The sequence below is a fragment of the Chaetodon trifascialis genome, chromosome 12 (genome assembly GCF_039877785.1).
Source record: "Chaetodon trifascialis isolate fChaTrf1 chromosome 12, fChaTrf1.hap1, whole genome shotgun sequence".
In the NCBI taxonomy this organism is placed as follows: Eukaryota; Metazoa; Chordata; class Actinopteri; order Chaetodontiformes; family Chaetodontidae; genus Chaetodon; species Chaetodon trifascialis.
Window position 1 is genome coordinate 3,968,675 of NC_092067.1, and position 26,011 is coordinate 3,994,685.

The window sequence follows — 26,011 nt, forward strand, 5'->3', positions numbered from 1 at the left end:
GACCCTAGCGGCTGCTTTACACCAACACTGCACCCGCGAATCAAACTACTCTAGTCTTTAATTTCTTTGTTTTTCTCGAGTCGACTTTGATTCTAAAGAGGTGTGTGCTGGGTGGGCGGCAACCACTAAAAATAAATATGACAATCAATCAATAAAAAGCTGCACTCAGGAGAGAGATTATGATCACCCTTAATCAAATAGGAAGAGTGATCCAATCCACAGCAAGCCCACGGGCTCTTACTCACACTGTAATGTATTAGCAATCTAATACATTATGTTCATACAGTAGATAGTGACATAGGAGATGTGTGCATGCAGGAATCAGGGCCACCGCAGACTACATGAGACTCGAATGATTAAATCGTTGGATTTGTTTCACCAAAAGCATAAAAATCCAATTTTCACAGGATTTGATCCCGGTCTTACTGTGTGACTCCAGGTCTGGATGTCTCCACAGAGATCAAATGAATTTCTATGCAGTGGGAAAGGACTTGGATTCCATAAAGAAACTGGCAGAGCGGTCTACTACCAGAAACCCCTCGAGCTCGAGGGGTTCCTGCACTTTCATCTTTCATTTGAGAATAAATGGAACCACGAAGTGTCGTCCGTGAAATCCAAGGCACACAAATGCTTGTTCATTTCGACTCATCTGTGTGTAGGCTGCTTATATACTGACAAACACTTTTTATGGAGTCAAGACATCGAAATTCAAACGGATTTTACAACGACGGACCAGCAGACAAATCAGGACAGACAGGAAAACACGAACACGGGCACGAGCTAGAAAAGTAGACGAAACAACTCCAAAGAGTGAGCCGAGGACACAGCAAAGTCGGAATTGGAGCACGTGAGTACATTATAATAAGAGATCCAGTTGTTATCTTTTCTTTGGGGAAATTGAGCAGGCTCGAAGTGAAATGACAAACGGAGTAATTAAAAAAGTCTTCAGTGCTGAATTTTACTAACCAGTTCCTCCCAGACAGGACTGCGGGTGTAACGATAGACCTCCTCCATAGTCCCAGAGCCCTCTGTCCGCTCCGCGGAGAAAAGAAACGAGTCACGGAAAGGTGGAGGGATTCTCAACCTGCCTCTCCGCCCTTACTCCACTCATATGCTTACTGAGTAGATGCTGTTGTATTCGCCTTGTCCTCCTTCCACTCCCGCTGCTTGCTCCTTCCCTCCGCTCCGCTCTGTGAAGGGCCGAGCCAATCAGCGCTCCATGTGATAAATGTCAAACCCGCTTCCACGCGCGCGGCGCTGGACTGTTTGTGACGGCCCGAAGGAGGGCACACACGCGCGACTCAGTTTGTGAGTATGTGTGTGTCTGTGTGTAGGCTCTGTGCGCGTGCACACGTGTAGGTCTCTGTGTGAGAATATATTTTAAATGACGTCATTGATTTAGGTCTTGCCTTTGCTAATCTCATTAATGAGTCCATAGATTTTCCCAGTTTTTTCAATTTCACTCAGTCATCGTGTCATTTGATATAAATACGAGCTCAATTACTCTTCACTGGGGCACTCTCTAATTTAAGTATGTTGGATTTATGCTACAATTCAAGTATAATGGATGTATGGAGAGAATGGTTTGCAGCAGGGAGAAACTCAGGTGGGCAACGATAATGAAATGGAACAGCCTTATTTAAGTCATTTAAGATTTTTTTTTTATTTTTTATTTATTTTTTTTGGGGGGGGGGGGTGGGAGAACTGCTCTGGGTGTATTAAAGCATGAAAATGTAAGGCTGACTTAGTGTTAGATTGTTGTGTTGCTTAAACAAAGCTACACATAGGCCTACATGTGACACAAACAAACGCAACAAGCCGGGGATAAAAATACACTGACAGGTGTCATTATCATCAAAACGGTATGTCCTCCCTGAGTGTTCTTACCTGAAGACTTACTAGAGCTTGAACGTACTAGAGCCTGAACCACTCAGACAGAGAGCCAAGACTAGAGCTAAATGAAATCAAATATCAGAGGAAGGCAAACGTATTCATCAACATTTGTTCGACTCTTTCATTCACTAGGAAAACATCACGGACATTTTAAGAAAAAGCATTGCGATGTTATTCACGTTGGAAATACGTCGGAACGATCGGAACATCTGTCAAAAACGGAAACTACTACGGAAGACTTTAGCCCCGGACCCACTTGTGCCCCTTTTATTATCTTCCGGCTGTTAGGAAATGAACCGACGGGTGTACTGAAATGGGAGAGAGGCCGGTCAGGACGTAGCTTGAACAGAAGCCTGTGGACGTTTTTTTAATAGTTTTGTGTGTCAGCAGAGTTGAAGTATGCACTCACAGATATTATGTAGCGGCTCGGCAGCGGTCGTCGCTTCGAGAAGAATGCGGAATATTTTGGGTGCTGTCCTGGGAAGAGACGGCTGGATGTGGAAAACACATGAGGTCAAGCTCATCAACACATCCTCAGGTGATCCGCCTATTTGGAACCAAGATGCACCATTACTGACACAGCGAGCGACAAAATACTGCACATGTTTAAGCCTGTTTTCCACGTGAAACAGCCCATCTGCTACAAGCGGCTGCGTTCTGTGTGTGGTAATGGTCAGAGAGAAAACCAGCGAGCTCTTATCAGTCAGACATGCCACACTTGGGCAGCAATGAAGCTGCGTGGTTGACAAAATACTGTTTTTCCTGCTACAGTATGGTGTGTCCGCTCTCTATGCAGGCGGTGTGTTCATGTGTGGTGATCGGTGTAAACTATGAAACACTCGTGACATGGCATCAGCCACTTTTCGATTTCGTCACTCTAAATAGATGAAAGGTTAAAGGCAGGTGTCTCAGTAAACCGTGGCAGTATGTAGGTGAGAGGTTAGGCCGAAGATCACCTGGGGTAGATTTGATTTGAATGGAATAGTAAATAATTAATTGCAATTGACATTTGATGTCACTGGATTTGGTCAGCAGCAGGGCGTGAGGCCGCCGGCCTACATACTGTAGGTCCAGTGGCGATACTCTGAACGCTACTTCGTGTCTTGTTGGAGGAGAAGGAGGCAGATGAAGAAAGCTACAACAGCATGGAGCTGAGTGAGAAGGAGGGGGAGGTATATCGAGAGAGAGAACGAGGGTAATGGAAGGAGGAAGTCATTGGGAGGCTAGTGGGAGCAAGAGTAAGAAAAAGAGTAAGGATCGCCCGGGAGGAGGAGAGAGTGAGGGATGAGAGGAGGATGCTAAGAGTCCCAAGACAGGATCCCTTAAGGTGGTGGTGAGGGTTGAAGGGGAAGGTGGAGGAAAGAAAATGGACCCTCGACAACTCACAAAAATAATCAGAGCATGAGTAGGTGAAGTTAAGTATGCAAGAGTTAAAGGGGATAACATGCTAACTGGGTGTGAAACAGGTACTGTGCATAGGAAAAGTTAAAGTCTCAAAAACTGAAAGTCGGAGAGCAGGTACTACAGGGGGATAAGGTGATAATGCAGAGGGCAGCCACTGAGCAATGTGAAGCAATAAAGCAATAGGCTGCAGCACAGCAGATAAGACTTAAAGAGAGCAACTGCAGTTAAGATGGCTTGAAAGGAGAAACTGATTGACAAGCGGTGTGGGAAGGAGCCAATGAAAGAAGATGAGAAAAAACTGGTGACATTCATAGAGCAGGAAGTATAAACATGACCGCAGATGTAAACTCTGACAGGAAAAGAATCCAGATTATAGTGAAAGCAGCTGTCCATCCTCTGGATATGAGAGGTGTAAGTATTCAGGCTGGTCAAGAGGCACAGTGCTGTAATGTTAATCCTCCAGTGGAACTGTCGCGTGTCCCAGAATCATGGTTACAACTCAGAGCAATCAGGTGGAGCAGGGAAGATGGGGCCTTTGTGAAGGATGGCATGTCCTACAGAAATATTGCTATTGGAAATGAGATGGAGTGTGTGGTGATTGAAGTGTGGGCAGAGAGGAAGAGACTGGTGATGATACATTTATATAATCCATGCAGAAAGAACTATAATGTAATGGGAAAGTGACAGAGCTGATTACAATGGCCAGGTAGTGGAGGAATTGTCAGATGCACATTTCTACTACTAAAAGCACAGCAGGTGCAAATTAGTACCATGGTGGAGCGATGAGTGCAAACGAGCTGTAAAGGGTAGAAACAAAAGCATTAAAATGTCAGTTGATACCAACATTTTCAGCATTTAGTTCAAGTCCGTGTGAGCTGGAACGATGCCAGAAAGATCCAAGTGAGCCAGTAAACTACACAGTCATGGCTTGAACATCACATATCTGTCAACTGATGGGATGGATGCTTAATGAGAGGCTCATACTCTTCCTGGAAATGAGTGCCATGGCGACTGTGCGTCAAAGCGGATTTAGGAGAGGCAGGAGACAATGAACCCAGGTCTGTGCTTAGAGGACGAGGTCAGAGTGGCCTGGGTTAATGAAGAAAGTGTTTTTTGATGTGCAAAAGACGTATATGTTACTGAAAGAAGGTTTGTTGATCAAGTTACTGCCAATGGGAGTTGAGGGAAACATCTTCAATTGGATTATGGATTTTTTAAGTGACAGGACTTTTCGGGTTAAGATAGGGTCTGAGCTCTCTGAAAATCACATTGTAGAAAATGGTCCTCCGCAGGGCGCCGTGGTAAGCATTGTTATCAGTAAGGATGTAGGGTATGTTTGAAAGTGTCTGTCAGGCATGGGAAGGTCTGTGTTTGCAGATGATGGGGCTTTGTGAAAGAGGGGAGGGACTGTAGAACATACTGTATGCTAAGGAAATACAGGAAGGATAAATCAATGGGAAGATGAGCAGCAGAACAGAAAGGGGGTTTAAGTTCACTGTGGAAGAAGCTAAAGTTCTGTTCTTGTCAAATGAGAAAATCAGTATGTAAGTAAGTAAGTATGAACCTGAAGTTATATGGCACCAATCTGGAGGGTGAAATGGGGGCAGTGGTGATTCCCAGTAACCAGACTGGGGTCAGTAGGAGAAAATCAGATTATATCAGTGTGTATGCTGTTGAGTTATGTTAGCTTTAGAGCAGGCAGAAGATGTGATAGCAAGTAAAATATTCATCTGTAGTGACTCACTGTCTGCGCTGTCACGCATTAAAACAGGATCAGCCAGAAATAGTCAAGACTTAGCATATGAAAGACTGTTTATGGTTAGTCAGTCAAGGTGAAGACGTAGTGCTCATGTGGGTACCGGCACAGGAATCCTGTTAGTGCAGCAGGCGGTCAGGAGACACGATGTGGAAATTATGGTAAACTTTCAAAATCGGAGGGAAAAGCATAGTTCAGAGGGATAAAATCCAAATCAATCCAAATGAAAATTCAGCCTCCTGAAAGCAACTGTAACAGAAAAGGACAAGAATGGGAGATCAAAGCCAGAAGGAGGCAGTCATGCAGTGGAAAAGATGCCAACTGCTGTAAAACCCTGAAGAAGAAGAAGAAGAAGAAGAAGAAGAAGAAGAAGAAGAAGAAGAAGAGTCCGTCAGTGAGCCAACATGTACAAGACCAGGACCCTGAAACTGAGACCGCTAAATGGAATTCAGCCATCATTCATTTTATTATTTACACCTATGCTTCTCCAGCTGTGACAAGTCTAAAGCAGACTGAATATTTTTCATACCAAATGGATTCAAAGACTGTTTTAGGAATCAAAAAATGTATTAAAAACAGCAGTAAGTTTTGTCCGATAACCGAAAACAATTTTTTAGAAAAGTTCTCAGCTCAGCTCAAAATTCTCCAATTTAAAAATGGTCTTTACTCAGGAGGCACAGACCAGGGCTAGTTAGCAGCCAGCATACGTTGTTGTTGCTGTGTCACAGGTATCAGGCCGAGCTCTCCTGATTATCCTTCGAATGGTCTGTGAAGGCTCTTCTCGTGTGTTGATTTCCGATATTTTTGCAGGTGGCACAGTGAAGATTGGAGAGATCTCTTACAAGCTCAAAACTCCACAGAATCCAGAGCTGGTTCCTGTCAAACACAGTATGTCACCTTCTGTCTGTGCGTGTGTGTGAGCGTTGACAGATATCTGTACAAAATCGAGCGTATGTGTGCATGAAATGAAAGAAGGAGTGGCAGCAGATAAAAGAAACCTCATTTTGTTTGGATTCACCAGTTTCAGACTCCCTACCTCTGACAGTGGCTCAGCACCTGCGATGGATTATGCAGAAAGACCTTTTGGGTCAGGATGTGTTTCTTATTGGTCCCCCAGGACCCCTGAGACGATCCATAGCTATGCAGTATCTTGTGAGTACACACGCACACACATGCACACTGTATGTGAAATTCTTGAAATGTTGAGAAATGAAAAACTTGGAATGAAGCTAAATTCCACCTAAACTTCTGTCTCGTATATGTTATATTCCACTTCTCTCTTTGTTGAAATCTCCAGTTCCTTCTGGAAACGTAGATTTTAAGTTGTTTGGACAGTGACTCCCTTTTATTTTGGATTTGAACTCTTCCCTTAACTTAACTGGACCTTTGACATCTCCTTTCATTGTTTCCGTTCATGGCATTTATTTGCAGAATTCTCTCATATTTTTGCGATTTTCCCTTGCTGTTGACCAGGAGCTGACCAAGCGGGAAGTGGAGTATGTGTCTCTGTCCAGGGACACCACAGAAACAGACCTGAAACAGAGGAGAGAGATCCGCTCAGGGACAGCCTTCTACATAGACCAAGTTAGTCCACTCTGTGCTCAATAGTTTGTCTTCGCATTCAAGCAGGGTTTGCAATGAACCCCAGTTTGTGTGAAGTCCACCTTTCCACATAAAACATGCTGTTTGCCCCATCAGCCATTCACCTTTTGACACACTCATGTGATTGTTATGTGCACTCATACCTTCTTTGAGTGGGAATGTGTATGTCTGCCTGCCTGCCTGCCTGCCTGCCTGCCTGCCTGTCTGTCTGCTTGTCTGTCTGTCTGTCTGCCTGTCTGTCTGTCTGCCTGCCTGTCTGCCTGCCTGCCTGCCTGCCTGCCTGCCTGTCTGTCTGCCTGCCTGTCTGTCTGTCTGTCTGTCTGTCTGTCTGTCTGTCTGTCTGCCTGCCTGTCTGTCTGTCTGTCTGTCTGTCTGTCTGTCTGTCTGTCTGTCTGTCTGTCTGTCTGTCTGTCTGTCACAGTTGAGATGAGAAATAGAAAGTGAGCGCTGCAGCGAGCGAAGAAATCGTCGATAAAACAGGGAAAGTCAGCTCGCCAGTATGGAGATTTTTGGATTTTATAAGTTGGACTGTAGTCAGGCCAATGTGGTCTGTAACTTATGCAAGACTTTCGTCCCCACCAAGACCGGTAACACCACAAACTTGTTTAATTGATTGAATAGTTCATGTATGTTTAGAGTAAGAAGAGTGACTGAAGTTGTTCATATGTCTAGGCTGGTTTTATAGTTCAGTCAGTGTTACTGTGCTGTCTATCATGTTTGTTTGTTTGTTTGTTACAGATGTCAAGTCTACCTCAGTTTCTGCTATGTTTACAAAACACTTCACATATCTGAAAACATTTTATTCAGCAGAAGGTGAATCAGCTTGTGAACTTTCTGCACTAAACCTGCAGAAAAAAAGTTCTCAGGCTTCTCTCTGTTTACATTTTTACACTTTTTTTACATTTATTATTTGAGTGTTTTCCATGGTTGTTTTGACATTTCCTTCCTGCCTTGATAGCTGATGGGATTATAATCAGAGGAAGGTTCAATTTAAAATAAAAATGTTTAAATTGAATGTATTTTTCTCCCGGTCCTTATTTTAATTAGGTCATAAAAAATATCAATAATTATTGATATCGACCAATATAAAACACTTATATCGCAATAGAGTTTTTAGCCATATCACCCAGCCCTATCCACAACACATGAACACACAGCAGGTTCACGGCTCATGTGCAGTTCTACTAAAAGAAATTTCTAATGTTAGACGAGACAGTAGGTTTCCACAAGTCAGTACTAGCATCCTCTCATTTTTCTAAATCTTTTTAATTAAATGATTAAAAGACAATTTTGGAGTCACCAGAGTCAAGTTCCGGCTAAATGTCTTTATGGCTCTGTGGAGAGCGAATACAGAAAAGAGTAATCAGGACACAGAGCGTATCTATGATCTCAGCTGCTCTCTGAAGCACTCAGACAGGAAGCATTCGCTTCCAGTAGCATGAAGTCTCCCTCACACTTCCATTCTCTTCCTTTCCATGCCACTTTCTGATCGATCAAGCTTCATGCAAACATAAACCCCCACGCATGATTTTGTAAGTCAAGTAAACATGGAAACCAGCAGCTCCTCGTTATCCAGGCTGGTTTCTCTGAGGAGAACGTTCTAATCTCCATTCAAAAACCATTCTAGAAAAAATCCAGGTCATCACAGCAGTCACTGGGCGTCAAGGAGCCGGCAGTGACAAACGATGTTAAGCTGTGATCATTAACTCCACCATGTCATTATCCACAACTAATTAGCACGCAGCTTCACCAGTGTAAAAAATAAATAAGTTGCATAACAGTTTAAATATAAACTCCATGGAAACAGGGAAAGTTTCTCATGTTTTATTCTCACCACATTTACTCTTTAGACTTCACTCACAAACAAACACAGCTAATTAGTTTGAGTTTCTTATAATTAGACTGAAGGTGGAGGGAGTTCACTTACTCTGAGTAAGAGCTCTTCTATGGATGTGTATGTGTTGTGTGTATCTGTAGAGATTCCTCATGGTGCTTGAGAGGGAAGTACTCTCTGCTGACTGACAAACACGTATCTGCACTGCATGCACCTGCTCGCTCCCTGCGAGTGTTTTTATCATTGAACATAAGGTACCTGTCTACAGTATGTGCCAGTGCAGGTTAAGCATCAGGCCCGCACCCCGCTGCTCGGTTTAGCTTCAGCAGGTTTTTCTAATTTGATAGTTATGTTAAGAAGACACTGACAAGCAAATCACAGCAACATATTCTACAGTTTGTACAGTTTATTCTGCTGTTCTGCTTTAGTAGGTTTTGAGTATAGAGCCCAAGAGTGGACGCATGTTGACAGTCACGTAGGCGTGGTTCCAAACACTGAAAAAGAAGGTGAACTGGACTTTAACACTTTTGACGAAGAATCATGGCAGTGTCCTGGTCCAAAGTCTTGGAAGCTGTCTGAGTGATTCTTTATTTCCTCTCTGTCTGTCTATTTGTCTGTCTGTCTGCCTGCCTGCCCGCCTGTCTGTCTGTCTGTCTGCCTGCCTGTCTGTCTGTCTGTCTGCCTGTCTGTCTGTCTGCCTGCCTGTCTGTCTGTCTGCCTGTCTGTCTGTCTGTCTGTCTGTCTGTCTGTCTGTCTGTCTGTCTGTCTGTCTGTCTGTCTGTCAGTCACTGTTGTGTATCTACCAGGGCTGCTTGATACACTTCGTTTCCTACGACAAGGAGCACTAACCAACCCCTTCAACTCCCAGAGGCTAATTCTTCTCTCTGTCTCATCAAAATGAAAACTGGTGTCCATTGTTTCCATGGAAACAGCTCATGAATATGTGAGGGTCTGAGGACAGAGGGTGTCGTTTGCTGCACAGATTGTAAAGCCCCCTGAGGCGAGTTTGTGATATTGGGCGATATAAATAAACTTGACCTGACTTGAATAGATACAGTGTTATTAATGATGCTAATAGGTGTGAAAAGCTTATATCTGGTCTCCTCAAATCTCATGCACATTTGTGCCATCTAATGAAGCGTGTGTCTGCGTGAGCTGGCATGTGCAGGTTTGTTAGTTGCCGTACTGGATAAAACTTGGAGAAGATGCAGCTGCTTTTTGTATGTATTAATACGTTCCTGTGGGCGCGAGCGGTGAGCATGTGAACACATTACAGCGTCTGACATTTAAAGTATTTTGTGTGAGGGATCGAAGTTGTGTGGGTGCAAATTAGCAAGTTGGTATTGTAGGAGGTGCGTGTTTGTGTGCTAACTAGAACATCCAAGTATTCCTCAGGGCTCTGTGCTGATTTAGAGCCCTATATTCAGACTTAACGTGTCAGTCCCTGTGCTTACTCTTTTCCTCCCCTCCCTTCCTTCCAGTTTTGGTCTTTCTAGTTCTCTAGCTTTTTTCCCTTTCCCCTTTCAGTCGGAAAGTACGTATGAAGGATGGAGTCACATGGATGCAGTCACATGCTTGTTGTATTTTTGACATCTCCAGTCACCTCTCTCCAGTTACCAGGCTGTTATGTAAGGCAGCTTACCTCAAACCCACACCGAACATATGACTCTATTACAGTAATGAAAAGCTTGCCACCTCCGCTGAAGCTGAATGTGAACTGAAAACAGTGTATAGCTAGCTGATAATTAGCCTCTGTGGCCAGTTCTTAAAAAAAAAAAAAAAATGGATTCACTGGATGCATTTTCTGGCCAGTATGTTGATCTGATCTAGCAAGTGAGCAGAAATGTAAAAAAAAAAACATTCACAGTGAATGTCATTTAAAAAAGTAAAAAGGGAAGAAAATAATACTGTATGTACATATTAAAAATGAATAAACAAAGAATGTCACACCTCAGTGGACAGAATGATCAAAAGTAAGTAAATGAATGGAGATAAATGTAATCAAAGGGGGGTCGGGGGGGAGTATGTGGTGGCCACTTAAAAACAAGGCCTATCTGTGCTTCCCCGTCTCTCACCATCCTGCGTCACTTACATTTCTAACAATTATCTGATTACAGTGTTTGTGCTGAAAATGGATCAGGAGTTAAATATAGACCATCTGGTTCTCACTATAGTTTTATGGCTCTGCTTCCCACACAACCTGCCACGTATTTCCATGTTAACCTAATTATATGGCCACTTGCTCTGCGGTCCACCCAGACAGCTAAAGTTTCCTGCCTTTTGACGTCACGCGTGCTTTTTGATGCAGAAATGTGCGTTTACACACACACACATACACACACGTTGTGTAAACTAAACCGAGACGGACAAAGTTTTTTTTAAATCCCACAGTTGGTGGTAGAAAATAGGCCTTCCTAAAACAGCTGAGACTGTTTTGAAGCTTGGTGTGGAGTAGTTTGCTGAATGTTCTGAACACAATAAACTGAGGACATCCTCAGGAAAGGCTTTATGGCAAGCTCATATTGTCGTTAGATCATGGGCAGTAAAAACTGATGCACAGTCAGATTTCTCTTCGTATAAATGCTTTTAGCGCTGCTAACATTTGCACGGGGTCAGAGGTCGCGCTGGACAATGCAGCAGCAGGTTTGACCTGAGGCTGAACTGATTGCAGTGGGTTTAGCCATTTCCTGATGCCAACATCTTCCCCAGCATCTCTAATTGTTTCTGCAGTATTGATTGAATTTACTGAGTAGTCTTGATTACTTGACTTATGTGTTTGCCTGCAGTGTGCTGTAAGGGCAGCAACACAAGGTCGAGTCCTGGTCCTGGAGGGGCTGGAGAAGGCGGAGAGAAATGTTCTGCCCGTCCTCAACAACCTGCTGGAGAACAGAGAGATGCAGCTGGAGGACGGACGCTTCCTGATGTCAGCTGAGCGTTACGACAAGCTGCTGCAGGTCAGAGCAGCCTACATAAATCAAACACCTCTGGAGCTTTGAAGGTCTTCATGATTTAAAGGTTTCTGTCTCCTGGTTGATAAATAAACATAATGCTAATTTATTTGAAGAAGACGACGCCTGAGGAGGACTTTGTCTCAGGGTGTTATCCGATAACCATGGTTTACATTTAAGAAAATGATTATTTTCCACGATCATGGCTGTTGTTTATGAGGCCATATCTATCTGAATCTTCACACTTAAGCAGTGACTTTTTACACTACTCCTACTGTGCTCCTGTCGTGTTTAAAAAAAGGCCCTTGCCATAAATACAGTGTGACATTCAGAGTGTACGCGTTACATGTGGCTGTGCTCTTGGAGCATTTTGCATAAATGGTTGCATTTAGTATAAAATGTGTAAAATGAAGGAATTTGTTCAGTTCTAAGCCGTAGAAAAGGACAGAAGTGTTTTTATACCTTGGTGCATTGCAGGAGCACACTAAAGAGGAGCTCGACAGCTGGAAGATTGTCCGTGTCAGCGAGGACTTTCGTGTCATTGCTCTCGGTCTTCCTGTCCCCAAGTACAAGGGCAACCCTCTGGATCCTCCTCTGCGCTCTCGCTTCCAGGCCAGAGACATCTATTACCTGCCATTCAAGGTTAGTCCAGGAGTAAACAGGTTATCTACAATCCAAATGTCCCCCCGCTGGAATGTTTTAATTCAGTGGCATGGGTGCTTGTAGCTGTTCTCATCTCAGTGTCTTTTCAGGACCAGTTGGAGCTGCTGTACACAGCAGGACCAAACATTGCTGCAGAAAGGTAACTTAAAAGTAAACACTTACCGATTCTTTGACCTTTTCAAATATCTTTTGCAGTTGTTGAAGTCTCCGTAGTTCTTCATTTGAATATTCTGTTGTTTCCTGTATGTCAGAGTGTCCCAGCTGCTGTCACTGGGCACTACGCTGTGCTCGCAGGAATCATCCAACCTTGGCCTTCCTGACTTCCCTGTGGACAGCTTGCTTCCTGCCGTCCAAGTGTTGGTGAGAATTCAGGCACCCTAAATCTTCCTTACTGTTCCCAAGAGAGGGAGAAAGAAAGATGACTATCTATCCTGTGCTGTTTGCAGAACACCTTCCCCATGCTGTCCTCCCAGCAGCTAGTCCAGAGACTTTATCCCTACCCGAGCATCCTGGGCAAGGATGGCTGTACGGCTGTGGAGGGTGTGCTCAGTGTAAGTCCGGATGTGAACCCTCAGGCAGAATGGTCCTGTCATCTGTTTGTTGTTATGGTCTGAACATACGATACATCATTCAGAGTTATTCATTTTGGCCTGCACACACTCTGTGGCACTCTTTTGTAGAGATTTGAACTTTTGGATGGTCGTCGCCAGCCAGCTCCCAGCGCCATTGTGAGTGTGTCCATGGCAAAGGATCTCGAGGGCCATGCAGATGTCACATTACGTGCTGTAGACAAGGACGTCACCTTTCAGGTACCAGTCGCCTGGCTGTACGCACTGCAAAGCTTAAGCCAACCATGCAGACCTGCAGATCTACACTGAAATACATGGGCTGTGTGGGGCAATGGGATGATTTATTCTGATTATTGATTGGATATAAAGCACTACTCCTGCTGCAAGTCACTGTTAAAGATGCCCTATGGAGTTTTCTTTGATTTTAAATCCTGCATGTTTACATGCACATTGCATCGTAATGATGTGGCTCTATGAGTGTGACTGCTTATCCTTCATCTAATCATGAAATAAAAACATGTTTGCATCAGTCAGTGAGTCATACATTTTGCAGAGATGACCGTTGTCCCATGATAGGCCACACACACACACACACACACACACACACACACACACACACACACACACACACACACACACACACACACACACATACACAGACCCTCTGTGGAGTCTTTGAAGGGAACGTGTTCATCAGTCGTTAACTCTTCTTGGATGAAAAGCTAACAGTGGATGTGAATGAGTCACTGTGTGGGGTTTGGGAGAACACAACTATTCCAGACTTCTAAGAATAGTGGTGCTGATCTTCCAGCCAAAGAAATGATATCACTTTTATTAACTCTTTGAAGTTGAATTTTCTTTATGTGGGAGTACGTTTTTGGCTTCTGCTATGCAGTGCTGTATGGATCGTTTGATAACACCATGTTTTTGGAGCACACAGTATATTTTATTCCCAGCAGTGTGTCAGTGATGCCAGTGCATCCGTGAATGACGGTTTCTTTAAAGGAATATTTTTCCACAACCTTTAGGGAATGATGAAGCATGGTTGCTCTTTCATGGCTGCATCTTGTCTCCATCAACATTAAGGTTCCAGCAGGCACCAAGGAGCTGCGTCCACCCGGCAGTAGCTCGACCTTCATCAGCACACCAAGCCACTCCCAGCTGATTGCTGAGATGATGCAGTCACACTTGGCTAAGGACATATGTCTCATAGGAGCCAAGGTAAACAACCCCTAATGTGCAGTATACACATATACAGCACACACGGTGAGTCTTTGGTCTTAATAACAAGAATTTTTTGGTATTTTCTAGGGTTGTGGCAAGTCAGTGATTGCACGAGAGTTTGCTGAGATGCTGGGCTACAGCATAGAGCCAGTCATGCTCTACCAGGTAAAGAAAAACATGTCTGAGAGGTTCCAGTAGTTTGTTTTTTTTCCCATGTGGAGCAATCTGCGTGTATTATCTGTGCAAACACTACAGAACATGTGTTGAAATAGTGTTTAATCACCAAATATATTAACTTTTTATGCCAAAGGCCCTAAATAATTAGACAGTGATGTCTTTGACCAACTGTCAACCATCACCCACATTCCAAGAAATATTTCAGTATTTCTTTTCATCCTTTTTCACAGTTCACACTATCATGATTTGTCTTATTTATGTGCAGCCATCAAGCAAGAGTTATAGCTGTGTCACTTGTTTGTTGGACATTCGTTTATCCTGTCAGGGAAAGCGTATCGCTGTCAGAGACTCACACAGTTTTTGACATTAAGCAGGTTTTCATTGAGGAGGGGGAAACAAATTGCACAGAGTAGGGAAGGAGAAGTTGCTCTTACCAGGATTTTCTCCACTTGGGTCACACTTTTTAAACACAAAGATATGTAGCAAAAGTCATGGCTTTATTCACATGATTCTCTGCCCCACTTACTACATAATCAGTTGATTACTTGGTTAATTGCTTCCAGACAATTAAAAATAATGATGAAATATGTTACAATATCCACATTCTAAATTGGAACTCTTGAGTTGGGATGAGCTCTATTACTCAAGTAAGGGTCAGGGTCAGGCAAGTCGTGGTTATTGTTAGTCTCCAGGAAATGAATGTGAGTCTGTCTAATGTCCCCCAAAGTGCTGAAAACAACGTGCGTGTGTGTTTGTGCGTGTGTGTGTAATCCTGTGGAATCCAGTCAGCCTGGTGGTGATTATGCAGGAAACGGGTGTAATGAAGCTGTATGTATTAATGCAACATGTTTCAGCTATTTTTAGTGGGCCGAGGTCAGGAGTGACTTGTGCTGTGGGAGTTGTGGAATCCTTTGCCACGCAATTCATCTGATCGGCTCTGAAAATCCCATTTTTGGAAAACAAAGTGCCATATAAAGCTAGCATGGAATATAAATATATTATTTGTTGGTATGTGTCCTTTAATGGAAAAAAAACCCGTTATATTAACAAAACCATATCCCTCTTTTGCCATCCAAAATGAACAGTATTCTCCAAAAATGTAAAAGCGGAATGCATAGGATTCAAAACTGGTGCCTCCTCCCCGGCCCATCGACATCAGAAGTGCATGCTTGATGCGTGCTTATGATCTGGCACCTGGTTCCTCGGCCCTGAGTGCTGTTATTGGCTGGGGGCTACACACCCACTCCACAAAAGTTGACGCCCAGGAACGTCCTGAACACAAAATAAGAAAATACAGGCAGGGGCTGGAGGGGAAGCGTGTCATATTAACATATGCAGAACTACTGCACACCCAGTATGATACAGATATTTATCAAGGAATAAGGAGGAAGACAGGCAGGAATACTTGCATCGCCCTGCTATCACACAGAATCGTACGCAGATGTACAGTGCAGGTGCACACAGCCACAGCAGCGCACATCTGGAAATCCATGCTGCCTGATTCAATTTTGTCTTGTTTAGATTTGCTGTAAATCACCTCAGCGCTGTTTCTCCTGCATTAATGTGTGTGCTGCATTTTACTACTGTGGATGTTTAAGGTTTAAGAGCCAGTTCTGAATACTTTATATACTGCTGGGTAGTTCATCATATTCTATAAGATTGATTATGAGCTCAGACCAGACCTGTTTTCAGCTGTGCTATGATTCATTTTCCAGTTTATCCCAGAGGGTTTTTAAAGAGTTTATTTAGCTCAAGAAGTAGGAGAATTGTCTCATCTGATAAAGGAACACTTGATCCTTCAATTTCTGTGAAAAGTTGGAGATACATGGTTTTCACTGGCCAGAAGGGATATGAAAAACTTAAATCTGAAAAGTAACTAGTAACTAGAGCTGTCAGACAAATTTGGTGGAGTAAAAAGTAAAAACTATTTGTTTCTGAGATGGAGTGGTGTAGAAGTATAAAGTTGTATAAATTGGAAATACTCAAGTACAAATCGAATTTGTACTTAAGTTCAGTACTTGAGTAAATGCACTTTAGGAGATCTGCAGCCTTTGCAGCTCATGTTGGGGAAAAAAAGAAAGAAATCAATGTGAAATAGTTCATTTTTTGGGACTGTGAGCTGAACATTGAGCTAGCTGTTTTAGCATGAACTTACACAACAGTTACATTAGTTTAATAGTGAAGATGACACTCTTGCTCCACACGTGTTTCCCCTGAACGGAAATGGGCCATTAGCTGTTATCTGGACAGGAGATATATCAAATTTACCAGCAGGGCCAGATGAGTGGAGAAAACCTGCAAATCTATAGGATGATTCCAAGGAAATTCCAGCTCACTTTATCCAGTTCCACTGTGTGATAGAAAGCTAGCACACTGCTCTTAATCCCTTATTATTGACCACTTCACTTCCAGGACATGACAGCCAGGGACCTTCTCCAGCAGAGGTACACTCTCCCTAATGGAGACACAGCATGGAGGCCGTCTCCACTGGTCACTGCTGCCATTGAGGGCAAGCTGCTGCTTCTGGACGGCATCCACAGGGTCAACCTGGGAACCCTGACTGTGCTCTCTAGGTACTTCAGTTTACTAAAAATGTACAGTTTCCATGATTTAATCGAGTGCTCTGTGGGCATCATTATTTGTATTATCTTCTGTATTCTGTATTGTCTTTTCGTAGCTCTCCAGCACTGCTCTGCTGGAAGCTGACGCTGTAAATGGCCAATAGAGACAAACACACACAAACACACACACACACACTATTACTCAGCTCATCCCACTGTGTTTTGTGTCCCAGGTTACTTCATGACAGAGAGTTAGATCTGTATGATGGGACCAGGCTGCTGAGGTGGGACAGATACCAGACTCTGAAGGAACAGCTAGACTTCAGTGACCAGCAACTGCAAGAGAGGTACACACACACACACACACACACAGGTCGGCACATAGAGGCTTATGTGTGGGGAAAGGTCTGGGGTATTTTAGTACAAACCTTCATTACAAATGAAAACGGTCACCTAAACGAAGAGGAGAGTGACGCATGCTGTGTGTTTGTGTTGAATCTCATGTCTCCCCTCTGGATTCGTATTTCAGAAGTTACTGTGAGCCTCCTGTTAGGGAGTGAGTCCTGCCAGGTGTTCAGACAGAAAATAGCCCAAAGTTAAAAGAATGCTTGGGTCCGCAGTGCTGGGAAGAAAATATAAAATGTGGCTTAGGAAGGCCAGTTTGAGTAAGAGATCCCAGAGTGTGAAGAGTAGACACCAGAACACTGCACAGTGCTGTCTAAAGCTACGGGACAGCGCTTTTAAAGCTTGGTGTTAATTTATTGTATGTGAATGACAGTTGTTGGTCTTGGCCTTAGCTGTTCCCTTGTGTTTGACTCATGAAGTGTGTGTGTGTGTGTACATGCACATTTGCGTGTGTATGTCTCAAAATCCCAGCTAGCCTGGCAGGAAGGATGTTTGTGGCGGGGCGTCCATGCTGAAATAAACCCACTTCCTCTTCCTCCACTCCTGTGGCTCAGACAAAATGTGTGTGTGTGTGTGTGTGTGTGTGTGTGTGTGTGTGTGTGTGTGTGTGTGTGTGTGTGTGTGTGTGTGTGTGTGTGTGTGTGTGTGTGTCCACCAGGATATGTGGGTTAAAGGTCTGCACGGGACTCGTTCCGCCCAGATGCATCGTGCCGTTCCCGCTGAGATTCTGATCACTCCGCGTGTGACAGTGGTTCCTATTGAAAACCTTTCTTCCCACACATGCTAATGCTCACTGAGCCAACCAGAGCAGGTCCTGTGCTTGGCTCTTCACTTTGCACTGGCCCCCAGGGTAGTCTGAAGTAAAATAATGAGCACACACAAGAGTTTTCCAGTCCTTGTGGCCCTCACATTTCCATCAGAAGTACAGTTATTTAATCCACTGCGTCTGTCCTCAGAGGATGGCAGTGGATGAAGACTTGTGTTGGTTCTTACAGCCAACATCAAAGAAATTTGCTGCTTTGCTCATCAGGTTACCTTCCACATCTTTGCATAGCAACTGCAGACAGTAAGGTGGGTGGGATGGTCTCTTAGGCGGCGAATGGTCACCAAGCTGGAAATGGTGGTGTGTTACATAGTGACATAGAGAAGTCACAGAAGAAAAGGCTACTGCCAGAGCATTTCAGACAGATCAGGAGCAGTGTTTTCTGTGGGAGCGAAAGAAAAGAAAGGGAAAATGTGTCAATAATGGTGAAGACAAAGATGATTTAGCGCCTGCTTCCACCCGCGTTGGACTAAATATATCCTGTTGCAGTGTGGGTGTCTTTGTGGGGTGATAGAAATGGACTGTGCTGTCCTGTTGAATCAGAGGACTCCGTAGCCAGCTGTCAAAAGTCATGCTTTTGTCCCTGACACAGATTGTATGGGACATACACACACACACACACACACACACACACACACACACACACACACACACACACATCCGCGACAAACGCTCCATGCACCTGCACTCTACATCTTCCTAAACATGGCTGAACAGATGTTCCGTTGTGTTTATCTTCCACTCCTAGTGTGTAAGCGTCATCCATCGTGTGTGTATTTTCAGGTCAATCGTCCCCATCCATCCGTCCTTCAGGGTGCTGGCCCTGGCAGAGCCCCCCGCTGTGGCTGCCAGCACAAGCAGCAGCAGCAGTAGAGGTCAGCAGTGGTTGAGCCCAGAGCTGCTCACTATGTTCCTCTACCACACAGTCAGCCCCCTGGCCAAAGCAGAGGAGATGGGCCTCATACAGGGACTGGTGAGACACACAAACACACCTCCATAGCTCCTGAAAATAGTTTTCTTGCACTGGTTACTGTTTTGTATTCAGTTCAAACATTTGTGAAATATCCAGTACGTTTTCGGTGCAGCCATTATTCTGATGAGCTGTTCAGATCAACACTAAATACATTGAAATTGTGCTTGTCTGAGAGCTTTTGAACGCTTGTTAATTAGAGAGACATGAAAGCTTTAAATGTGAGACACTGCTCTACCCTGCACTGCCTTTGAAGTGTGAGTGATGCTCAGAGTTGAGGGAAGGGACTCTTGCCAGCATCTGTATGGAGTTTACCAGTGTGGGGCTGTGACATGAGGGACAGGTTCTCCTGGTATGTATTCCAAGCACTCATTGAGAGTAAGAAAAAATTAGAGGATGCGATGGTGGAGCTCAGCAACTGTTTCTCCAAATAAACTGTGACTTGGCAGCAATAGTGGAAGGTGTGATGTTGAACAGTGTGCAGGACTCACACACACACTTTCCCATAAAGTGACAGACGACCTTGTTTGGCCGTTCGCTGCGGCGTTTTGGTGAACCTGCTGCACAGGCCGGCCTCAGGCCTGTTGACACTCAGCACAATCAGACTTTTCCTTAAGTTAGTTGTGGTGCTGAATGTGGTGAATCTTCTGAGCAGTGTTTGAATGCCTCCGCAGCAGCAACTGAAGTAGCTGAAGACATTATGTTCTCAGGCTGTCCGTCCATCCGTCCCCCTCATCAATGCGATATCTCAGGAACGCCTGCAGGGAATTTCATTACATCTGGCGACAACATCCACTCAGACTCAATGATAAACTGAATTTGGTGGTGAAAAGGTCAGAGGTCACTGTGACCTCACTGTGGCTGTAGCTATGGCGTGATGACAATCCAAAAGGTTAAAGGTGACCTTCACTGTGACGTCATGATGTTCTACAAAAACCTTTTTCTGGCCTGTGATGGAGTAGATCAGTCACTGCCCGCGGGCAGCTCATACACATAACACTGTCTCCCTCTCTCTCTCACACACACACACACACACACACACACACACACACACACACACACACACACACACACACACACACACATTCCCCTCTCCCTTCCATTTGCACAGAGAAATTAATAAGCCTCGGCATTATCCCTCTTTCCTTCACTGTTTCTAAATTGAGGCCATCAGTGAGTTTGGGCGTAACCTTTTCCTCTGTTAAACAGTATGTTGTTGCTTGCTTTGATGGTCACATGAACTGCATAATTCTGTTTCTTCTTTGTGATATTAATTTTGTTTTGGTTAATGGAAAATGTTTCTGAAAATGCAAATAATCCTTGTTGAAGATATAGCTGGGTTTAAGAAGCTGTAGATACTTTATCTGGGAGAAAAAATTTGTTAATTGTATGTTCTTATGTAATTATTAAGCCTAGTGGAAGGGGCTGCCTTCAGCCCTGGGTCAGTCAGTCTTGGTTTGGTTACAGAGGAGGAATGTGAGGTAGAACCCACAACATGGCCATTATTCAGCACCATAACTCAGGAACAGAGGGAGAGATTGTGACCATATTTCACATTCGGTCAGATACTGAATTGGTGTCCACCTTGAAACTGGTCACTGTACAGATCTTCTGTGCTGCCGGGTTGAAGGTGTGCGTGAAACATCTGTGTTTTACAAAGTGTAGCTTCTGTGTAGCAGCAGCATCCGTATTTGAAGCGTTGTAGTCCAACACAGTCTCACTGGTTTTGCTGATACTGAGCTTCAGCTGATGGTTGCTGCACCATGTGATGAAGCTCTCCATCAGTCCTCTGTCCTCCTCCAGAAAAATGTTTCTCTCTGGAATCAGACATGTCAACATAGTGAGAGCTCCCATTTCACCATTAAATACACTAAATACCTTTTATTGAATTCATTCAAAGTCTTCACTGTGTATATTATATGAAACTGGACACACATGGATGGAAACTGTGACTTGACTGGTTGGTGGAGTCGTACAACGGTCATACAAGGTGGTGATTGTAGTTGGTTTGGGTTTTTAAGTTGATCTCGCCGCTCATCTTCAGGTGGTGTTTAGAAAGAGGGGGGATGAGCACTGTGGGAAATGCTGCCATTACATGATGTGTAATGATGTGTATCTTGACTGCTCAACCAGTAAGAAATTACAGTAAAGCATGTTACTTTAAAAGCTCTGCAAAGCACATCACATGCACTGCATATTTACACTTAGTTGCTAGTTTCTTAGGTGGTGATTCAGCTGTAGGATCATTTGGGAGGCTGTAATTTGTACTGAATTGTATTGCGCTATACTGACTGGTGTTTCTGTTATTTTGTCCACCCCATTTATATCAGTGAGGGCAGGCTAAATAGCTTCTCTGTATAACGTGGTACAATTCAACATCACCACAAAGCAGCTGGTGTGCCTAATAATAAACTGGAAACTGAGTGCATGTGTCAGCTGGAAAAAAGCAATTCTGCATTAAGAAATGGAATTCTGTAACTTTGTCCTTCTCCCTCCTTCTCTGAATACCATCCTCTTCATCAGTTTACCTCTCCCCTCACTTTTTAGACTCACAATGTTCCAAAAGAAGCAGCAGAGCAACTATTGCACCTCACACACAGTCTCCGCAAGACAAACGACCCCACAGTAAGTGCAAGTGTGTGTGTGTGTGTGTGTGTGTGTGTGTGTGTGTGTGTGTGTGTGTGTGTGTGTGTGTGTGTGTGTGTGTGTGTGTGTGTGTGTGTGCGTGCGCGTGCGCGTGTGCGTGTGTGTGTGTGTGTGTGTGTGTGTGTGTGTGTGTGTGTGTGTGTCCTTACCAGTTTGTTTACGTGTGTGATCTAATTTATGTGTGTATGGTGTGTGTGTCCAGGCGCAGTCTCTGGCCTCTTCCCTCTCCACCAGGCAGCTGTTGAGGATCTGTCGCCGTCTCTCTCAGTACCCTGAGGAGAGCGTCGCTCACTCTGTCAATAAAGCTTGTCTTTCCAGGTCCACACAAACACACGCACACACTCATATTCCTCGTTCCTTTGTGTCCATATCTCGGCTGTGGTGTACTTTATGCACTTTTAAGTGCCATACAAACAGGGTGATTATTGATGCTGTTTGATTGACTAAGCCTGTGATTTCAGGTTCCTGCCCAGTCTGGCCCGTGCCTATCTTGAAAAAACCCTCGGCAACTGTTCTATAGAGGACACGCCATATCCTGCTGACACTCAAGACATAAGCTGTAAGATCCAGTCAGCCATCTAGATAAGATTTATTCAACTATTCTGTGTGTGTGTGTTTTCCTTTTGCTGCTGTTTTGGGCTTTTTCCAGGCTTAGGTTTAGGCTTTGATGGTAGGCCATCCACCATCAGCATGTGTTACACGATCAAGTCAGAACATTTGCTCCATTTGATTTCAGTGTGGTGTGTGTTGAAATCAGTCAGCATACAAGCACATTTATGACTAAAAATTCTGGTTATTGTAGTCAGCCAAACACTTCTCTTTACTGCAGTTGCCTGTTGTTTACTCTCTGTATCAATTATCCACCTCTGACTATAAACAAATACTCATAGACAAATGATTTATCTGAAAGGGAAAGCAGGATTTCAGTATCCTCAAAAGAAACCATTCAAAAAAAAATAGTTCCTGTGTCTTTAAAAACAAAAATGACAGGCACAGCTTTAGCCTCAGGAAATCAAGACTGCCCCTCTCATCTGGACCATACATGTGATCGCTATGATTAGAGGTCAAGGCACGGAAAAAAAAGATCATTTGAGCGTGTGTGATTTTTGTTTTATTGTGAGTTTTATGATCAGTGCATGAGTGCTGGTAGCACCAATCAAATTTAATAATGGCAGTGATGGTTAAGGTTACATCACATGTTTTATGTATTTATCCCGCAGTAACCATCACTGAAGTTGCATCATTAATAATAAGTTTGCGCTGCTGTGGAGTTGCTCAGTAATGAACTGCAAAAGACTATGTTCAAGATCCCCAGTGTCTCTCACACACACACACACACACACACACACACACACACACACACACACACACACACACACACACACACACACACACACACACACACACACACACACACAGTGACCGCCTCCTGTATTTCTCCAGGTGCAGTAAAGGATGGTGTGTTGACTATTGGCAATGTGTCTGCTCCTGTCTACAACCCCAATGAGAAAATTAAGGTTCCAGACGTGCTCTTCTATGATAATCCTCAGGTAATGACACACACAGCTCACAACTCTCTTCCAGATATACTTGTTGCATGTCACCCTAAACCAAATCTGTAACTGCAAGACAGCATTTCTCCAATCCTTGTGTGATTAGAAAAGAGAGCCGGAAAAAAATGTCATTTATTTCCAGGACATGACCCAGATTTAATCACATAAGGGCAAAAACTTGGATTAGAAACAATAAATAATAATCCGTTGTTTTTGTTTGTTTTTTTTTCTCTCTAACTGTGAAAGATCAGTCTGTGTCCATTGTCCATTCAAATGAGGTCATACACCAATGAAAAGACAACTTTCCCCCTTCTGTCTCATCCTTCTTTTTCCTTGCTGTTATTAATGTTACTCTGTCTTTGCTGCAGTATGTGACATTATTGTATTAGGAAAGATTTTACTTTTAGTTGTGGTATTAGCTGATATTTCCCAAGGCCATAGATACACTGGAGTCTCAGAGATGCTAATCTCAATCCTGGCCTGGTGGTAAAATCTGTCCCAGTACACTGTGACTGACCTCTTACTGCTGTTTATGATGGATTTTATTGGATAAGGAAGCAATCTGACTTTAAATCAGCGCTGTATTATGCTGGTGTGTGCACAGCAGGAAGACATCAGTTGTTGATTTCATCAGCCAGTACACTCAGACTTATTTATGTACAGCTTCTGATGTTTTGTTAGTTATCGCTTCCTGCTCTGCTCATTTCAGCTGAGTTGAATTAATAGCAGGTTTGGGTTTTGATGATGTTGAATAGACTTTTGCACACAGTAGGTAGGGATAAAATGACATGCCCATCCACCAGGTGAGACCTTGACTCCGGTGTCTCATGTTTGATCTCAGGGAGGATCCGTCTCAGGAGATGACACTCTGATATCTACTGATAATACTGATGATGCCACGTGACCCAGATTTATCTCGTCGCTCCTCTCTTTCTCTCTGTCCTCATTCTGCCCCTTTTCCTCCGCCTGCTTGTATTGGAGACTGAAATAGTGGATGAGGGCGTGATCAGATGAGAGCAAGGAGGATGCCCTACTTTGAATGACCTGTTTTCCGTCTTCTGAGTAGAAACACAGTTCTAAAACACAAGGGGAGCAGAGAATGGACAAAGCAAACATTTTTGCACAAACTCAGGCATCCTACCTTCAAACAGGGACAACAGTACTTTTTTCCTAATATGTAACATGCAGGTCACCACAGTGGCCATCTTGGTTCGACTAGCGTCCATGAAACAAATTGGGATTTCTGAGCTGTTTCTTGAGTTCAATGTTTGTCTGTTTTTTTCTCCGCAGCACATGTTGGTGATGAAAGACATGCTGAAAGACTTTCTACTAGGAGAGCACCTCCTCTTGGTGGGCAACCAGGTGAGTGACAGATGGAAAGTAGTCTCAAACATTCAACTTCCTGCTTTTCTTAAAAAAAAATAAAAAATCCCCTGTCCCCAGAAAAAAGCCGTTTTGAGACTTTGCCTCAAGAGCCTTCATCCATAGAGGTCCAATCATGGTCACTGTCATGATTCCACTTTGTAGTAGGCGACACATGTCAGCCCTGTTTGAGCGTGGAGAGAAGAGTTATGAAACACTGCACCCTGATATCACCCTCCAACCCCACTGACTCACTGCTCACTGTGGGCATGAGGAAACATGTAGCACTTCCTTGGGGACACTCTGTGCCCCTAGTCAGGTCCTAATGGACAGTTTTAACGGGAGGAGAGAGGAGGATGGAGTGAAAGTGGACGTGTTGTACCAGCAGCCCAGGGGAGGCTATCTGTGCGTGTTTTTGCATTGATGTTTGCGTGTGCACACGCATGTGAGAGACTGAGTGGGAGAAGCTATTTGCAAATTCGAGCGCATGACCGTGCATGGGCAAAGCTGAGACATTAGGAGCTGTCAGAGCGGCTTACTGGATGTCTGACAGACTGGCCGAGAGACTCAGCACCCATCCAGGAGAGGCAGGCTCTGTGGGAAGCCAGTGGGAGTCCCAGAAAACAGCCCCTGTCACAACATAGCACCATCAAAACTTCAGGGACACACTCGGCTCTCGCTCTCAGCACTGTCTCTCTACAAATGGAATGGACACCTCTTTATCTCTCTTTACAGCCGACGTTACTGAAACACAGTTGGTGCATCACGATTGATATCATGAAATGGGGCTGGTTTCTCAGTGTTTTGTCTTCATATCTGTCCACAGGGCGTTGGTAAGAATAAAATAGTGGACCGCTTCCTGCACCTTCTGAACAGGCCTAGAGAATACCTGCAGCTCCACAGGTGAGGAGACTCAAGTGCTTCCCCAAACACTTTGCTCTGAGAAGCTGAGGAACGAGAAAGTCTAAACTATGTTAACATGTAAGATTGGAAAATAATTAAGGGTTGTTTTTTTTACATGAACTTGGGAACTTTTCCTCAGTGCCTACAGCCTTAAAGAACTAGAAGGAAATATCAGTCTATAGTCTCTTATAGTCTAGTCTTAATCTTAATCCTGCTTCAATGTTTTGAGCTTCTCCAGAAAGCTTCTGACTTTTTCCATTCAGGGTCACTGTCTCAATCTGTCTCTGAACATCTTTGAAAAAAGCACAATAGGTTCTTTTCAATTCTTCTCAATGCAGTTTCATTCATGTGGCTCATGTGAACCTAACTTATAATCTCATGTGTAGAGTTTCATGTGCGGGTCAGCAGCTGCAGAATAGCTCACAGGGTCAATATCAATCATCGATCATGAGACTTTTTATTATTCTTCAGCATTAAACAGTCAGTCTCAGGCTCATTCCATGGTGGCCTTAGACTACGTCTTGTTGCTGTTGGATTCTTGAGTGGCTGTCAGTCTACTGAGGTTTGCAAACTATAATGCTTCAGGAGTAAAAAACACGTGTTTCTTTAAAGTACTTGGAATTTTCCAATAAGATGAACTGAGCCTATTTAAGGGAGATTTGAGCAGCCAGAATTTTCTCTTTCCCATCTCAGGTTGTTAGATACTATTTTTATCATC

At 43.8% G+C, this 26,011-nt stretch overlaps 2 protein-coding genes across 3 annotated transcripts in view; one reads left to right on the plus strand and one right to left on the minus strand.

Annotated features, from left to right (window-relative positions):
- The window catches only part of dgkh (diacylglycerol kinase, eta), a 52,781-nt gene extending 51,575 nt beyond the window's left edge, over positions 1-1,206 (minus strand). For both annotated transcript variants that reach the window (XM_070975284.1, XM_070975282.1), the window contains exon 1: positions 967-1,206. In XM_070975284.1, the coding sequence (XP_070831385.1) occupies positions 967-1,014 (48 nt within the window). In that variant the 5' untranslated portion in view covers positions 1,015-1,206. The remainder of the gene's footprint in view (positions 1-966) is intronic.
- Positions 1,207-2,188: 982 nt separating this feature from the next.
- Positions 2,189-26,011, plus strand: part of vwa8 (von Willebrand factor A domain containing 8) — a 65,721-nt gene continuing 41,898 nt past the window's right edge. Inside the window, exons 1-21 of the mRNA XM_070975278.1 lie at positions 2,189-2,431; positions 5,864-5,941; positions 6,075-6,205; positions 6,527-6,637; positions 11,276-11,443; positions 11,915-12,079; positions 12,190-12,239; positions 12,352-12,460; positions 12,547-12,651; positions 12,781-12,909; positions 13,756-13,890; positions 13,981-14,058; positions 16,483-16,643; positions 16,865-16,978; positions 18,643-18,832; positions 21,377-21,454; positions 21,678-21,793; positions 21,937-22,034; positions 22,919-23,025; positions 24,319-24,390; positions 25,217-25,293. Coding sequence (XP_070831379.1) covers positions 2,293-2,431; positions 5,864-5,941; positions 6,075-6,205; positions 6,527-6,637; positions 11,276-11,443; positions 11,915-12,079; positions 12,190-12,239; positions 12,352-12,460; positions 12,547-12,651; positions 12,781-12,909; positions 13,756-13,890; positions 13,981-14,058; positions 16,483-16,643; positions 16,865-16,978; positions 18,643-18,832; positions 21,377-21,454; positions 21,678-21,793; positions 21,937-22,034; positions 22,919-23,025; positions 24,319-24,390; positions 25,217-25,293 — 2,411 coding nt within the window. The 5' untranslated portion in view covers positions 2,189-2,292. The remainder of the gene's footprint in view (positions 2,432-5,863; positions 5,942-6,074; positions 6,206-6,526; positions 6,638-11,275; positions 11,444-11,914; positions 12,080-12,189; positions 12,240-12,351; positions 12,461-12,546; positions 12,652-12,780; positions 12,910-13,755; positions 13,891-13,980; positions 14,059-16,482; positions 16,644-16,864; positions 16,979-18,642; positions 18,833-21,376; positions 21,455-21,677; positions 21,794-21,936; positions 22,035-22,918; positions 23,026-24,318; positions 24,391-25,216; positions 25,294-26,011) is intronic.